The 18,721-nt window shown below is 35.7% G+C and overlaps 1 protein-coding gene across 6 annotated transcripts in view; it reads right to left on the bottom strand.

Moving 5' to 3' along the window:
- Positions 1-851: 851 nt before the first annotated feature.
- Clock (clock circadian regulator) overlaps positions 852-18,721 on the bottom strand; it is a 119,964-nt gene continuing 102,094 nt past the window's right edge. For 5 of the 6 annotated variants that reach the window (XM_026386463.2, XM_026386467.2, XM_026386456.2 and 2 more), the window contains 5 exons: positions 16,121-16,273; positions 15,165-15,374; positions 14,252-14,457; positions 8,024-8,324; positions 852-5,784 (listed from right to left, as the gene is read on the bottom strand). In XM_026386463.2, the coding sequence (XP_026242248.1) occupies positions 5,605-5,784; positions 8,024-8,324; positions 14,252-14,457; positions 15,165-15,374; positions 16,121-16,273 (1,050 nt within the window). In that variant the 3' untranslated portion in view covers positions 852-5,604. The remainder of the gene's footprint in view (positions 5,785-8,023; positions 8,325-14,251; positions 14,458-15,164; positions 15,375-16,120; positions 16,274-18,721) is intronic. The other variant, XM_026386486.2, reaches the window with a different exon arrangement.

Here is an 18,721-nt window from a genome sequence, read left to right as displayed (position 1 = left end):
GAGCCAGTTCTCCAAGTACAAGATGATGCAAAACAACCAACCACAAATTAGATACATGACACTTAAATCATGGATGAGAAAACAGAATGCAAAGATACCTAAAAATATAAATAAATATATTTAGCTGATTTTTTACTCAAGAAACCCAGAGAACTGCTTTCAAAGCAATTGCTTCTTTCAACCACTTTCTAAATACTTACTATTTTGATTGTCATTTAATGCAGCACCTCAGTGTTTGCTGGTGGTGGAGATGGAATTTTACTTAATAGTCTCGTTAGAAACTATATCCTATTATGCTAAAGATCATTCCCTAGGAATAACCCAGGCATTGTACAAAATATCAAAACCTGCAAAGTATTATTTAAGAAAAACAAGGAATGTAGTGTTATGACAGTGTGGGGGGAAAAAAAACTATGCAAAACAGTCACATGGAAAGAAAGTATTTTAATTTTTAAATATCCAAGTTTGCTTAATTTCTGGTGAGCTGTTCAACACTGTTTTAAATATCCTGAATTAATAACTATACCAACAAAATTTATCTCCAGTGCTTCCACAGGAGACATTAAAATAAGACCAAATTATACTTTTCTTTTTCTTCAACCAAAGTAGTCTTTTTCTCAGTTCTTTTTGTGCAAAAATATTACAAGAGAATTCAAATGGAAACGCTGAAATGACATGCCAACATTTCAGGGCACATTTAAAACACTCAGAATAATTCTTGAAATTACTGTATTCTAAAATATCACTACCAATCACTTTTAGATTAGTTCAGTACATCTACTCACATGGATGCAATTTTCCTAGACCTCTGAAAATAAACAGGCTCATTGGTCTCTTTTGGTGTCCACACAATAGGCAAGATAGGTTTACAATAGTGTTTAAATGGAACTAGGCATCTACAGTCTCTTAATTCCACCACATTCAAAACAAAAGTCAAGAGTTCATTTGGCTATCTTGAGATCACTCCCATAAACCTACTACGGTTCACTGGATCTAAACATTTCTCAGAAATGTGTCATTTTATTATTTCACCTAAGTGATGATTTGGGGATCCTTTAGAAATGGTTAATGCCTAAGATAAACTTTATCAAAATGAATAATTGCAATAAAGTGCTTGTTACATTTCAAAATGATGCTTTTAGACTGCAGTATGTTAAGTGTGTGCTATTCCTCCTAAAAGGATCCCCAGGCATGAGAGTCTGGTCTTCTCACCTGTCTCAAAAAGCAGCAGCACTATCTTTTGGTAGGCTGACAATAGGCACATTACCCATGCGGACGAGGCTATACTAGGGCTATGGCAAAAAGGGGAGGAAATTAGAAAAGTGGGAAGCATGTGGAGGGTTTCTACTATACTCATAGTTATATACAAATATATTAAATATGCTATAAAAATAGTCAACTCTTTTCCTTTGCAATGACTTCAGAAGCTCCTTTTAAAAGAATGCTCATCCAATTCAGACAAACTTAAAAAGCTCTCTCTCTCCAAATCACTATTAAAATGGCAAGTGCCTTTGTGCTGTGTTTTCTCCACCACTGAAAAGTTCCAATCAGCTTTCTCCTGGCTAGATGCACTCAGCAATATCAATATCCAGTGTTTATACTTTCCAATGTGGACTCCTGTGGGACTAAGAACAGGGCCACAGATATAGGAAAGGTTGTAGACTTGAATGAGCTTTACACAAATGTTCAAACAAATCTTCAATCACCAAAGAAATAAAAAAGGAAGAAAAAACTAAAGTTAAATGCTATCTGTAGTCCACTTAAAAGTTTGCCTCAATGTAGTGGAAACATTTTCAAACATAAAGAATAATGTCCAGTTGAAAAGAATTTCTACCTTTTTAGGCTATTTTCAGGGTCCTTTTCTAAGGCTTCTTGAATAAGGGTTCATAGCTCCCTTCAACACAATGCCCTTTACAGAGCTGGACTGCTTCAGTGCTCCTAACTTCAAGAGACTGCTTTAAGGCAACAACCAACAACTACAGCACATCTGAAGAATTCAAACACACACACTATTCTGCACTAAATATTCTGTAACAAACTAGTCAAGATCACTGGCATCCTTTTATTACTAGTACATTCCTAAGCCACATCTAAGTGACAAAGCAGAGCACATCACTCTAAAATTACCCCCTGAATTTAGGATGTAGTTCGGAAAACTGAACTGTAGTATTTACTTTCACACTACACCGCCCCTTCCACCCCATTCACCACATTTACTTTTCTGCCCATATTTTACTCAAAACAAAAACAAGTACTTTTCAAGTGTCTAGGTTCTGGTGTGACATCACTCTCAGCAGCAACTTTATTAATCCCTGCGGTTCTCATTTGTATTTGCGAGGCAATACTGGCTCACACTGTGCCCCAACAGTCCACAGAAAGATAACTGCAGGGGGGCTGGCATCTTTCCTTTATCTCCACAGTTTCTTATCTAAAAAGTGCCACCCAGAATAAAATGTTTTTAAGAGAAACTGAATCCCTGTGAGAGTAAAGCAGAGGGAAGCTGAAAAGGGTTCCATTGGTATCTTTTCATGATTTAGGGATTTGAATTAACAACTTTGGCTATGAAAATGGAATACAGAACTGACAACTGCTGAATCTCCCTCCCTCTCAATGCTTAAGTCTCACAGGGAAGGAAGGGGACAGGGACTAGCCTTGCAACTCAAATTTAGGAGAAGCACAAGGAAACCAAAGTAAAGAAGGGGCAGCTTGTGCTGACCAGTTTTTCCAACATAATACTCCATACTGACAGCAAAGGAAAAGCATGGCTGCTTCTTTAAATTTAGCAACTGTAAATTTCAAGCAGGAAAAAGATGAATCATGAAGAACAATAGGAATTGTGACATAAATTTTTTTTTCTTCCCCAAATATTCAGTTAAGATGGAAAATATTTAAAGAAGTTAAGAGTTGAAGAATGTGAGTTAAACAAACAATCTGCAGATTTACTTTGTGGCCTGTTTTGCTTCTGTTGAGTACATGGTATTCACAGTTCATAATCTTTCTTTTAAGTATGGTACTTAGAGGGCAAGCCTTAACATAATAGTTCATATCTTTTGTTAGCTAAGTCCTTATCACTAGGTATTGCCAATAAATAAATGAGGCACAACTCAAGATTTATACGGAATGGCATAAGGTCAAGAAAGGCAATTTGGAAGGGGAGAAAAGCAATGCTATTGCCATATTTTACAACACTGATTTTGCCATGTGCACGTATGCTCAGGTACACACATTCTGACAATCATTCTTGACATTCATGGGAATGTCAGGAATCTCTTCTGGATGATCATTTAGCTAGAACTCCATGATATGTTAATTACTAACTGGTATCTAGTCACACTTCTTTTGTAGAAGGGTAAGTACCATTTTCTTTGGTTGTTTTCTTTTACAGTATTAATTTTCTAATTTAATTATAGACAGTTATGGTTTTGTTTTTGTTACAGAAAAACAATATGTCCCTCAAGGATAATAGCAAAGCTAAGGACAGAGAACTGACTTGGCATTCCCCTGAGCCTTCTATCTAGTACTTCTGCAGTAGGTGATTTTCATTGCACAAAACCATTTCTGTTTAACAACTTCAGTTCTGTTACATTTTCTTTTAAGGTCAATTTTGATTTATTACATTTGTCCTCCCCATTTTTAGTAATAATTTTTTATATTATAATAAGAAATTTCCACTAATCTTTTGTTCTATAGTTGTAAATTTCAGTATTAGTACCATAAAATCTAAAAAATTACTATTTTTAATATATGTAACTTGTGTTGAAATTTATTACCTTTAGAACATGATATTGCCAGATGAAATCTTAGTTCATGTTTACAAAGCATGTGAGTTACAATATCCCAATGTAGTGAAGGCAAAGCCAATACTTGCCCTTTTAGGGTAAAAATATCAATATTATATTGAGCCAATATTTACTGGTAATTCTTAAATGACTGTTTAGGGTTTTTTGTTTTGTTGGGTTTTTTTGGGGGGTCTTTTTTTTTGGAGGAGGGGTACCTGGGTTTTAACTCAGGGGTGCTCAACCACTGAGCCACATCTCTAGCCTTATTACATATTTTATTTAGAGACAGGGTCTCACTCAATTACTTAGTGCCTTGCCATTACTGAGGCCGGCTTTGAACTCGCAATTCTCCTGTCTCAGCCTCCCTAGCCGCTGGGATTACAGACATACACCACCACGCCCAGCGACTATTTAATTTAGGAAACAAATTTGGGAACCTTTAAAGTGTGTAGTGTTAGGTTGTCATCTTTTTTATTTCTAAATTATTTGTACCCCAGTCCAAGAGACTCACAGCAGTCTTCATAGGAACTTAGGAGAATAATGACACTGACACCCACATGCTGTTAAAAATGTACTAAGGTTTCAAAAACTGCTACTGAAACCAGACAAGTTCAAGATGGTGAGTTATCACCTGAATTAAAATCAAGGCACTATGGGTTTCCCCCCCCTCAAATAACCCTGAATCATTTCTGACTAAAAGAAGCATTGAAATTGTGAAGGATAATAAAAAGATTCCAACAAATCCTAAAAGTTAAAAATCCCACCATTGGGAATGTTAAAAAGTGCCTATGTTTGTGTGCAAATTTTATTCCTATAACTGAAACATTCTTGAAATTACTTTCAGGCTTGTTGAAAACCATTTACATAAATATTTGCAACAATGAAATATATCAAAATATGTGATCAAACTCCCAACCATCTAAAATAAAGCAGTGCAAATCCTATTTTCAAACAAAAATAATGAAATGAGGGATATTTCTGAATAACTTGAAAGTCTTGTTGTATCAATAATTTAACCTGAAAAAAAAAATCCATTCCCAGCAGCACATCATACCTCACTGAACAAACTGTGACATCACAGCCAAAGTATGAACAAAAAGACTTGTGCCCTGGAAAAGTGAATAGAACACTATTATGTTGTAAACAAAAGGAAAAACAGAGACTGATGTATCAGTTTGTACATGGTGTCGGAATCTAATGAAATGTACTCATATGGAAGAGAGAATGCTTTCATGCAGCTTACACAATGTTTTGCTTTCTCTCCTTCATCCAGACATATACATATTTTTACAGTATCTGTACACAAAAAATTTAAATCCACACAACATTCTGAAATTACTGTTCCATCATTATCTGAAAAGGGAGAGGGGCTTAAGGTGGGGGCTATTGACTACTAGATTATCTTCATGGCATCATTGTAAGCAAACCCCTGACATGGCAGTGGTGTGTCCTCTGTAACACTTGATAACAGGCACAGACCACTAGAAGTGACTAACATTGTTAGTGCCTTTCTGATTCACTGGAGGTCATTTCATAGCTGAGCTTCTTAACATTTGGCAATATACTCTTTTTCCATCAAAAAATATCTGGGCAACTGAAACACTGTCAGAATTGGCTATGTCCCTATGATCATCTTCTGCTGGCTGGTATTTAACGTACATCTATAGCACTAGGCACATTTTCCCTACCAACTAATTCCAGGAACTAGAGCACTCAATACTGTATCTCATGAAACTTCTGGAACTTTTCCTCCTAACCTCAGGTCATCTGAGCAACATTTATGGACCACCACCTTCCTCCTTTGGCGCTGGAGGAAGTACTTGTGCTACTGTGATTGAACCTTAGAAGGATCAGTCAAACTGTCAGTCCTGTGCCGACTAAGTTGCTGCTGTTGCTGAGACTGGTGTTGCTGGTGATGTGACTGAGAGAAGGTGCTCTGTTGTAGTGGAAATGCAGCAGAGAGGATGAGCTGAGTTGAAGGATTCCCATGGAGCAACCTAGAAGTCTAAAAAAGAAAAATCAATGTATTACCCAACATTATTTTACCCTCTCCATTATACTGTGCACATAAGATTTGCTAAAGTTGTGCACTATCCAAGGGACATTTTTGCTCTCTAAGATTAAAATCATATTTTTGCATGCTTAAGAAGCTTTTCCTTTCTGAAAATATAACAAAAATTTCACTTTTCGAGGGAATCTGCACTGGAGATTTCATGGTATAGAAAGCAACTAATGTCTTGAGAGAAACCACACATTCTTAGGTGTTACAACAAAACCAACCCAAACCAAAAAAGGCCCAGGATCTGTAGTTAGAAGCCCCGCATTTGGGTTTTGCTCTGCCATTTACAAGTTACCTGACCTGATGCAAGTCTCAATTCTATGCCCCTCAATTTCTTTTACCAAGTTTTTACTTCTGGTATATTATTTATAAATGTAACTCCAGGATATATATGAAATTAGCTAAAAGAAAGGTAAGATTTTAAAGTCCTTCCCAAAGACAATACATTTGTTGCAAGATTCTTAATTTTAAAAAGGAGTTGTTGTGGGTGATGTTTGTGAGTGTGTATGAAGGAGAGAGTCAGTCTCTCTCTCTCTCTCTCTCTCTCTCTCTCTCTCTCTCTCTCTCTCTCTCTCTCTTCTCTCTCTCTCCCTTAAACCTGAAAGACCATTAAGCTTTTGGTAAGTACTTTTAGAGTTTTTTTTCTCTCTGTTATTAGCAAAACTCTGTGTGAGATGAATTCAGGATATGTAGGAGCCTTACAGGATTACAACTTAAGTACATTTTGGGACAGAGAAACAATTTTAAAAAGCAAACTGTACATTTATTATACACAAGTAAGTATATTTATGAAGGGCATCACTCATCTTTTTTTATGGATATCTTTAGGTGCTTTTTTTGAGAGAATCAAGAAAGAGAAGGTTAATTCTTTTAGAGGTCTTTCTTCCTTGATAGACTGAGATCTTAAGGCAAATCCTCTTTTTTATATAAGTTTCTGCTTAATTATCATTGGATATATTTCCCTTAGATAATAGTTTAGGACTTATTTTAAATTCTTATTACTTTATATTAATAGCAAAGCCATTTATTAATGGCTACAGTACAGACTTAAGGTTTAAGAGACTGTATGACTACCAGATGTATTTTGGCAACTAATCTGTTTTTGTCTTCCACATCATCAAAACAAGGATTATATCTGGACTAGGATACAAACAGTGATAAACTAAGGCTGTATTTACTTTTTAATATATAGTATACTTTTTAATATTCTAGTTGTATAACTGTGAAATTGATGACAAGTGCCTGTTCCAGATGAGGTGGTCTCCAGTACAAATCAAGGCTAATCTACATACAAACGTGCTCAAGGTAAAAGGGAAGGGAAAGAGCTGGACTTCCAAGTGAGGGTACTGAGATCCAGAGACTGTTTATTTCTTTGCTGACAACCCTGCCATAGGTAACTTATGCTGTAACTTTTGGATAAGGAGATCCTATATAATTTACCCACATATCTGTTCTTTGGTTAATCTGAGTGTTTATTACATTTGTCAACATAGTGGTTATACATGACAGCTAGCTAGGTGCATTATACTACAATCAGCTATTTATACTTTTTAAATATCTGTGAACTATTATCACATCCAGGCAATAAGTGAGGCTTGGTCAGTTTAACTTGCCAAAGGTCAAACAATACGTGGTATAGCAGTGACACAATCTCGGGACAGTCTGATTTTAGAATCCAAGTTGTACTATAACACATACTGTGTACCGCCACTATTTCTCCTCTGACATTATTTATAACAGAAAAATTCCAATAAACTTTATTCCAACAAAATAATTTAAGATAATATGTAGGCTGATACAGAAATCCCTTTTATACCCCTGCTTATGCAGGACAGAATTTGTTGGGTATTGAGAAAGGAAATAGACAGAGAAAGGAGTCTTTGCTTGACTTCCAGAAACTGTAGTTCCAGAGAGGAAAATAGGCTCTACAAAAGTACCCTCATATAGGCCCAAAATTACTTATTCTACCCAGCAGCTCAGATCACTTGGTATACCAATGGCAGGGCTAAAAGTCTTTCAATGAAGAGAAGGAAAACAATGGCTACCCAGGACAAGCTTTCTATCTTCATAGAGATTTAAATTGTACATAGCTTTTATGAGTTTTTGAGATAATTTACAAACCTTTCATTTAGCACCTAATTCTATTATAAATAGGTTTAAGGTGGCTTCTTGTAGGAAGAGTTACCTGTAAAAACTGCTGTGGTGTTTGAGTCAGTTGAGCCTGAGATGGTTGCTGAACTGGAGGAAGCTGCTGTTCCTGGGAACTCTGCTGTTGCTGTTGCTGTTGCTGTTGCTGTTGCTGCTGCTGCTGCTGCTGCTGTTGCTGCTGCGTTACTGACAGTGTCTGTGCCTGCTGCTGTTGTGCAGCAAAAGTAGGATAGGCAGTCACCACCTGACCCATGAGCATAGTACTAGGTACCATGACTGCCCCACAAGCTACAGGAGCAGTCACTAATTTGGTCACAAGTTGCTGACCTTGAGAAAATCTGTAGAGGAAAGAAAGAAGTAAAGTCAAAAGTACAAAGTATACATCACAAAAAGGCAATGAGATGAACCCTTATCTAAGATAATAATACTGCCAATTTATTTTTATAAAAGCTATATGCTCCTATTTTGCTTTTGTTTTTAAAAATTCTCTTTTGGGATATCAGCAAGACATAAATGTATGTGGCAAAATCAACATATGACAACAAAAACAAATATAATAAAAAAATAACTTTCTAAAATATCCATATTCAAAAGAATGAAGTGAATTAGTTCTTGATTAATTAGTTCTTTTGATTTACGTCATATGCAAAAATCAATTCAAAAGGAAGCAAACACCCAAACATAAAAGTTAAAACTATAAAACTCTTAGAAGCAAATGGGAAAAGTTTTGCAACATTGTAATTGGCAATGATTCCTTGGATAACACCAAAAACACAGGTGACAAAAACGATAAATAGACTGCCCAGGCATGATGGTACACACCTCTAAAACCAGCTGTTTGGCAGGCTGAGGCAGGAGGATCTCAAATTCAAGGCCAGCCTAGGCAATTTAGTGAGACCCTGACTCAAAATAAAAAGGGCTAGAGATGTAGTTCAGTAGTAGAGTGATTGCCTAGCAAGTACAAGGTTTCAGTTCAACCTTCAGTATCTCTCTGTCTCTCTCTCTTTCTCTCTCTCTCACACACACACAGATAAACTGGACTACATAAAATTAAAAATTGTATGCATCCAAGGGCAAAACTGACAGCATGAGGCAACTCAATAATGGGAAGAAATGCTTGCAAATCGTGTATCTGATTTATCTGGTTATTATAATAACCAGAACATATGAAGAATGATAACTAAACAACAATCAACCCATTTAAAAAATGGACACAGGTCTAACTTGAATAGGTATTTCTCCAAAAAAGATATATAAATGGCCAATAAACACATGAAAAGTTGTTCAATATCATTAAGGAAATGCAAATCAAAACAAGAAGCAGCAGCTACCTTACACCCATCAGGATAGCTATTACAGAAAAAAATCCAACAAAAATAACCACTGTTGGCAAAGATGTAGAGAAACTGGAACCTCTGTGTACTGCTGGTAGTATTGTAAAATGATACAGTTACTATGAAAGACCATATGGCAATTCCTACAAAAATTAAATAGAATTACCATATGAAGCAATTCTACTCCTGGGCATACAATCCAAAAGAAATAAAAGGAGGAACTCAGATACTCTTATACCCATGTTCATTGCAGCAGTGAGTAATCATACCTAACAAAAGGTGGAAGCCACTCAAGTGTCCACTGGCAGGTGAAATCAATAAACAAAATACAGTATATAATACAATGGGATATTATTTCACCTTAGAAAGGAAGAAAATTCTGACACATGCTACAACATGGATAAACCCTGAGAACATTAGGCTAAGTGAAATAAGCCAATAACCAAAGGATAAATGCTGTATTTTGACTTACATGAAATACTCAAAGTAGTCAAATTCATATAGATAGAAAGTAGAATGGTGGTTGCCATAGATAAGAGGCAGGGTTGGGCAAGCTAGGAAGTTGTTTAATGGTTATGAAGAATGAAGACTCAGTTTGGAAAAATGAAAACAGTTCTGGAGACAGATGGTTGAGGGTAGAGTGACAACAACTGTGTGAATATACTCAATGGCCCAACCATATACTTTAAAATGGTTACTATGGTAAATTTTTTTATGTATATTTTACCACAGTTAAAAAATTTTTAAACTGAAAAAAAATGAACTTTTTCTTTTCATAAAGTGGCTAGGTATTTAGGAGTCAGATAAAGTGGCACATAGTTCAGAACCAAACTTAAAGCTTATATTTATGTAAGAAATGTACATTTAAAGGTGGTAACTTAAAAAACATAAATCAAGGGCTGGGGTTGTGGCTCAGCGACAGAGCACTTGCCTGGCACATGCGGGACCCTGGGTTCGATTCTCAGCACCACATATAAATAAAATAACTACAACTAAAAAAATAAATATTTAAAAAAACATAAATCAAAACAAATGAATAAAGTACTTATTTATCATATTATGGTGCCCACTATGTTAGATTTTTTTGTTTTGGTAATAAAGATTGAACCCAGGTACACTTTACCACTAAGCTATATCTCCAGACCTTTTTTGGGGGGGAGGGAGGAGGGCTACACTCGAGTTGTAATCCAGAGGCACTTAACCACTGAGCCACATTCTTAGCCCAGCCCCCTTTTTTAAATTTTAAATTTAAACTCTCACTGAGTTGCTTAGCACCTCACTGTTGTTGAGGGCAGCTTTGATCTCACAATCTTCCGGCCTCAGCCTCCTGAGCTGCTGGGATTATAGGCATGGGCCACTGCACTCAGTGTCCCCAGCCCTTTTTAATTTTTATTTTGAGACACGGCTTTGTCAAGTTGCTTATTAGAGCCTCACTAACTTGCTGAAGCTGTCCTTGAACTTGCAATTCTCCTGCCTCAGCCTTCCAAGTCACTGGGTTTATAGACATGCACTACCACACCCAGTTCCTTGTTTTGTTTTTTGAGATGGGTTCTTGCTAAGTGGCCCAGGCCATTCTCAAACCTGTGATCCTCTTGCCTCAACCTGTTCTAGGATGCTGGGATTATAGGTGTGTGACACTATGCCCAGCTCCTTCTTCTATTTTCTTAACAAAGACAAAAAATAATGCCTCTCTGGGGAGCAAAACTTTTTCCATTTCTTTCTGAGAAGAAGTTTGTTTCTAACATTGACAACTACAGCAAGGAAACAGATAAAATCATACTATAGATACAGCATGACATAAGCAAATTATAAACTATTTAAAGTAGGTACAAATATTAAGCTTAGTACACATGTACTTTATTTATATATTCACAGACAAAATAAATTTACTTTTATTTATTTACTTATTTGTTTTATGGTGCCAGAAATCAAACCTAGGGTGTTGTGCATGCTAGGCAAACATTATATCTCTGAGCTAAAACCCTATCCCCTAAAATAAATTTAGTTTGTGTCCATGCCAGATCTTGTAAATAAAATACTGTATTTTATATACATCAGGGCCAAACACTTGAATGCAACAAACAAAAAACAACAAAGAAACAAAACAGAATTTAAAAAAATTCTGTGTAAGAAAGCTCAAAGAAACAACATGAACAAAGTATGTTTAATCACAGAAGAGCTAAGTGTCAATTTCTCTGTAATCTTAAACAAAATTAATACCTGAATTGCAAGGAGTCACTTTTAAAGATAATACTTTATCTATCTCATCCCAAGACATTCTTTAATCTACTTATGCTCAACCACACTCTGTGGCTTTGTGTATACTGTTTCCTCTGCCTAGAATTCCTCCTTGAATTCCTTGCCACAGGCAAACTCAAGGCCAAGCTCTTTAAGACAGGCCAAGTATCTCCTCTGTGGTGAAGCTTTCCCTGACCACTCCCCCCCTTCATCTGCCTGCCTCAATTCATAAAACTGCTCACTTCTTCCCTTCCAAAAGCCTACTAAGTATTCATTACACCAAATAATATGACTTGTTTCCCTTTCTATTACTTTTTAAAGATTTTTTTTTAGTCATACATGACAGATGACAGCAGAATGTATTTTGACATATAATATATACATGGAATGTACATACATCAATCATATTGTCTATTCTATTCTGCTGCCCTTCCTATCCCCCCTACTCCTCCCCTCCTCTCCCATCCTTTCTCTCTATCCAATCTAATGTGACACACTTTTTTTTTTCTTTTTCTCATCACAACATCATATATGTATTCTGTATAACAATGAGGTTCTCCTTCCATCTTCCATGCAACTCCCCTTCTCCTCTTTTCCCCTCCCACCTCTCTTCCCTATTTAGTGGTAGTCTTCTTCTCATGCTCTTCCTCCCTATCCCATTTTGAGTCACCCCCCTTATATCAGAGAAGACATTCAGCATTTGTTTTTTTAGGGATTGGCTAACTTCACTTCGCATAATCTGCTCTAATGCCATCCATTTGCCTGCAAATGCCATGATCTTGTTATTTTTTAGTGCTGAGTAATATTCCATTGTGTATAAATGCCACATTTTTAATCCATTCATCTATTGAAGGGCATCTAGGTTGGTTCCACATTCTAGCTACTGTGAATTGTGCTGCTATAAACATTGATGTGGCTGTGTCCCCATAGTATGCTCTTTTTAGGTCTTTTGGGTATAGTCCGAGAAGGGGAATAGCTGGGTCAAAAGGTGGTTCCATTCCCAGCTTTCCAAGGAATCTCCATACTGCTTTCCAAATTGGCTGCACCAATTTGCAGTTCCACCAGCAATGTATGAGTGTACCTTCGCCAGCACTTATTGTTGTTTGACTTCATAATGGCTGCCATTCTTATTGGAGTGAGATGGTATCTTCTTTTCTATTACTTTTACTACTCTGGTCTTTCCTCAAGGGACAGGACTATGCCATATACAAATATGGTAGGCTTCATATGTCTGCTGAAATGTTTTCCTCTCCTCAAGAAACAGATATGTATGTACAAAGAGTTGCTAAACTGCATCCTCTAAAATGTATGTCAGCATTCAAATTTAATGTCTTTCCACTCAGGCTTTAAAATCAGTCCTCTGATTACATACAGGTGTAGCTCATAGTAAAGTACATGCTTAGCATGTGCAAGGCTCTGGGATGAATCCCCAGCAACCTAAACAAAAATCAGTTCTCTGAATTTCATTGGAGCACATTTTTAAGACTTCCTCTTCAGGATGTGAGAGCTAAAAGTTGAAACTTTTTTTTAAGTGGAGGGAAATAAGCTTCAAAGAGAAGTAATAAGTTCTCTGTTTTCACTGTCTAGTAGTAATCTTGCAGCTTCTTTCCTATGGAAACTATTAACATGATTTTAATAAAATTATGCTTAATAATACAGAAAACTGTATATAAAAGAAGAACATTTGAAATAAAAAATAAAAGCATTTAAAATTGCAAATATTCTATCGTTTTTATTTAAAAAGATAGCTTTCCAGTATAAAAACAGAAACAGAGTTTTCAAAGAAATGCTAAGCCAGCTATTTGAACTTCTCACTAAAATAAGTCATAGACTATTGTTTGTCTAGAACAGCACACAAAAACTTCCTGTAGTATATATGTTTATGCAGTGGAACTTTGAAACCAGACACCCAGGTCCAAAGCCTCCTCACTGACTTAACCAGTGACAGGCCCTTGACTAAATTATTAAAAATTCACTTTTTCTTGGGAAAAAAGATCTGAACATACATTTAAAAAAAATGAAATAATATATTTTGAGCACTTAAATACTTTGAGAAGCTACCCTAACCACTGTTACTACATGAAAACTCACTAACATCTATATCTTAAAGATTAGTATCACATAGCCCTTGTATAACAATGAGCTGCAGAATTTGGATTCTGCGATATGTGGTAACTCTTTTTTTTTGGGGGGGGGGGTATTGGGGATTGAACCCAGGGGCACTTAACCACTGAGCCACATCCCCAGAACTTTTTTGTACAGGGTCTCACTAAGTTACTTAAGGCCTTGCTAAGTTGCTAAAGCTGGCTTTGAACTTGCAATCCTCCTGCCTCAGCCTCTGGAGCCGCTGGGATTATAGGCGAGCAGCACAATGCCTGGGTTAGTAACTCATGTTTAGAGAACAAACAAAATTTGGTACTCTTTTATTATAAAATCTTTAAACAATGGATGTATCTTTTTAATTTCAAATTTAAGAACCATGGCTTCAATGAGCAACAAACTAAAATCATGTTTTAAAAAAATCAACTTATCAGATATTTTTGTTTTGTGTTTTATAGTGCTAGGATTGAACCCAGGGCCTTGTGCATATTAGGCAAGCACTCTACCACTGAGCTATGTCCTTAGTCCCAAATCACTGCTTTAAATTAATCAATTTACAACTCTGAAAATAACAAATGAGGTATGACAACTACCTTATCTGTCTGTCCTGAGTGAATGTAGTTACTGCAGCACTCTGGGTACTGTTCTGTGGCATACTGGATGGAATCTGGACCATGCTTCCAGCTGCAGGCTGAGAAATCACCATAGTATTATACAGTGGGGCTGTAAGAGTGCTCTGCGTCTGACTGGGAAGAGACGTTTGCTGACTGTGCCCACTCAGTACACTTTGTTGATTCTGCTAGAAAAGAGAAGGTTTTACAGAAAGATTAACTGAGCAAAGTTATTTGGGAAGTATGCTTCTACTAGTCACTGTTTTAACAACTAACCTAACAGTGTGTGGCAGGACATATTACTCTGAAAGAGATCTAATTACAAAGGAATGACTGGTAGTAACAATGAATTAGTCTTGACTTCCCTGTTAGAAGGTAAGCTATAACTTTAAAAGGAGTGTGATCCTAACAGTGATGACAGAAAACATACATGAATGAGTGACTGATGGTTAGGTATATTTATTCATTTTTCATTTTATATTTTTCATCTATAGTCACAAAAATACACTAGATACCAGAATTTTATGGAATGTTAGTTAAACCACCACTGATCTCAACAGTCTATTATGTACATGTGAGATATGAGAACATGTTTCCTGATCAATCTCCTTTGCAAAATTTTATCATATGGTAGTAGTCTTTAAGTTATAAGAAAATTGTATAATTAGGCTAGATCCTTAAAACAGATCATACAATTTTTAAAATGTCAAAATAGAGAAAATATTTAACATGAACATAATTTTGTACAAAATATTTTAGTGATCATCTCAGTATTTTGTATTCTAATTACTATTACATTTTAAAAAACGGCGTAAGATAGGACTTTATTTTCGTTTTAACATTAGTTCATACTTCAATTACTCAACATTCCATTTCCCGTTGTACTTGACATTACCTGAGTAGATGTACTCTGTAAAGTCTGTTGTTGTATCATGTGCGGACTTGTACCAATATGTCCAGTATTCATTCCACTTTGAATTTGGTTAGTAGAAACAACCTGGCCTTGCATATTTACAGGTGTGAGTTGCTGGATGTTAGATGAATTTCCAGAAGTAAGCTGAACAGAACCAAAGTTCAACCCAGGGTTTGACTGCTGCAAAAACATCTGTGAAAATAAAAGATTACATTTAAATGAGCTTTTTTTCTTTTTTTGGTTGGGGGGCAGTGATGGTGCTGGGAATTAAAGACAAATGATAGCAAACAAAGTTTCAAACCAAGTTTAAAAGACAATAAATAACAACATCATAAATCATTTTGATTGATCAAAAATAATTACTAAATAAAATGTGAAATTTCACATTCATAATTCCAGTCATCCTAACCTATCGTGTTTCCAATTGTAGTGTAACTCAGTGCCACTCAAAGGTCTGTGGACTGGTAGCTTTGTATCATCCATCATTTATAATTTATGAAATTAGGCAGAAATAATTCATTTAAAGTTTTCCTTTACCAAAGTTCTAGTCACCTAGAATAGTCCTGTTGGTTAGACGAGTAAGACAAATATGAAACATACCTATTGGTATTTACTATTACTTACAAATTCTGCACCTTAAAATTTTTTTTAAAAAATGTAACTTTTCTATTAAGGATGTAAATACTAAAATTTGGATTTCAGTAATCTGGAAAAACAAGGATGCTGGTGGAAATATCCTTAGGAATGAATATCTTTGGAGAAAGTAAATATAATCATATTGATCATGTAATTAATGGGTATTTACGGAATGGAATCTGGGAAATGCATCTTCTTTTCATTAAGAAAAGCCAGTTTCCTAGCAAAAAAAAATGTGAATGGCACACTTTCTTTGCACTCAAAAAAAAAAACAACAAAAAAAAAAAAACACATTAACTTGCCTGCAGCCCTTGACCATGGACCATTTGAAGTTGTTCTTGAATTTTCCTTAGTTCTTCTTGTTGCCGATGAATATTTGCCTCTATCATCCGTGTCCGTTGCTCCAACTGGTCTTTCAGATGCTGCATGGCTCCTAGCTGCGCTGAAAACTGAAACTGAAGTACCACGTGTGGAAAAAAGTATAAAATATTTTAGAAATACTTGCTTCTTTTAATTGTGCAATGTGAAAAATAAGCAATATACCATGAATTAGGAATGTTATGTCAGTTATCATGTATTGCCTCTCAACTTCTAATCTGCCATGTTTGCTTTGTGACATGGGACCTAGGACTTTCTCCTTTGCTGGCATGTACAAATTAGCCATGTCAGCAGATGGTCCTAGAGGGCAATGCAAACAAAGGTGCTTATTTTCCTGCTTCTGGTGCTTTTCCTTCATGTTCATATATCAGTGGTGCCAGTGGAAGGCTTTTTAGTGAGTCTCAACAGCACCTCAGCAAGTCTCAATGATACCTTAGTGGGCTGTAAGTTTCCCACAGCAGGTGACTTCCTGCTCTCCAGACCTCCTTTGTGCAGCTATTTGAACTTTTCCATCACCCAGTGGCTATAGCCATGCTTCCCCAAAATGAGATATGACTCTCAGCCTGGCATAGGGGAAGAGATGTTTGATCAGTTAGTGGAAATCCTTCAAGTCTGTCTTCCTTGGGTGCTTTCCCTGACATCTAGTTAGTGGCTGCTGTCTACATCTCCTATTCCTGTATTCTTCAGATTTTCTTAATTACTAGTTAATACTTTTAAAAAATATTATCCCTGTTCAAATTTCTGGTTTGCTTTTGACTTTTGAGTGGATCTTGAATGTTTACAAGTATACCTGGAGTTAGAAGACCAGAGTTCAAATGGTGGCTCAGTTACTTACTAGAACAAATTACTTTTTATGTTTGTGTCTATTCTTCACCATGTGGAAATGGAGCCTATACCTAGAATTCATTCATATCAAATTCTGTCATTCCTACAATGTCCTTTTACTTGCATTATCAGTAGAGATACCTAGAGTGACAAAAATCTGATAGATAACTAACATTACTATTTTCACTCATGTTTTCAACTGATACTGTCATCAGACAAGTTTAAAGCAGGCTTTTAAAGACTAAGCAATTATGAATAAATGCATGTATTATGTAGGAAAACAAAGTTACTCTACTTCCAGGGCTTTCAATCTTATTTCTCTATGATTTACACTTAAGTAATAAACAGTACCTGTTTTCTACTGCTTGTAATTTAGCCACATTTGATAATTCACCTCTTAAGTCAACATAGTCTCATTTGATTATTTCCATGAATATCCAGTACATTATATAGTATAAGGGCAGAAAAAAATTTCAAGTTACTGAAAATCTATTTTAAAATATTCTCCTACAGTGAACTGTATGGTTTACCCCATGCTTTTTTATCCTATCTTCAAAAGTTTGTATTAAGGATACTGAAGACTACTTTCCAAAGTATACAAACTTGACTTCTGAAGATGACAAACAACAGACCATATTATATATACATTAGATTCTACTAGGTTTGAGAAAATATTACAAATTTAGTATCACAACTGCTTCATGTCTTTTTTATATTAGTCAAAATATGTTGTACTTATGTTATCGAACATATTTTAACTAATGTTATTTGAACCTGTAGGTGAACATTATGTTGTCACCATTTAATGGACTTCTATTAAGTACATAAAGGAAAATAGAAACAAACATAAAACAAAGGATAACAGGAAATAAAATTATAGAACAAAAAGACAAAGTATTGAAGCTTTATTAGTGAATGAAATGTGAAATTTGAATGCTTACTAGTATGTTTGACATAGTACATTACTTATTGCATAAAAATATCCCTATGTTATGAAATGCTTGGGCTGTGGATATAGCTCACTAGGTAGAATGCTAGTCTGTTAGTACTTGAAGACAAATAGCATTTTAAAAATTTTTATTTGTTCTTTTTAGTTATACATGACAGTATAATCTATTCTGATACATTCATACAAACATGGAATATACCTTATTTAATTAGGATCTCAGTCTTGTGAATGTACACAGTGTTAGGATTCACTGTGGTATATTCATATATGTAGACAGGAAAGTTATATCAGATTCATTCCACTGTCTTTCCTATTCTTATCTTCCCTCCTTTCTCTTCATGCCTCTTTGTCTAATCTACTGAATTTCTATTCTTCCTGCATCACCCCTCTTGTGGGCTAGCATCCACACATCAGAGAGAACATTCAACCTTTGGTTTTGAGGGGACTGGCTAATTTCATTTAGCTGACAGTCTCCAGTTCCATCCACTGGTTGGCTAATGTCATAAAGTCACTCTTCTTTATGGCTGGGAAATATTCCATTGTGTATAGATACCACATTTTCTTTATCCATTCATCTACTGAAGGGCACCTAGGGTTGGTTCCATAGCTTAGCTATTGTGAATTGAGGTGCTATAAATATTCATGCAGCTGCATCACTGTAGTATGCTGATTTCAAATCCTTTGGATATATACCAAGGATTCAGAGAGCTGGGTCAAACGGTGGTTTCATTCCTAAATTTGAGGAATCTCC

The sequence above is a fragment of the Urocitellus parryii genome, chromosome 10, assembly GCF_045843805.1.
Source record: "Urocitellus parryii isolate mUroPar1 chromosome 10, mUroPar1.hap1, whole genome shotgun sequence".
Classification (NCBI taxonomy): domain Eukaryota; kingdom Metazoa; phylum Chordata; class Mammalia; order Rodentia; family Sciuridae; genus Urocitellus; species Urocitellus parryii.
The sequence above is the reverse complement of the archived record's forward strand: the minus strand, read 5'-3'. Positions and strand labels throughout refer to the sequence as shown.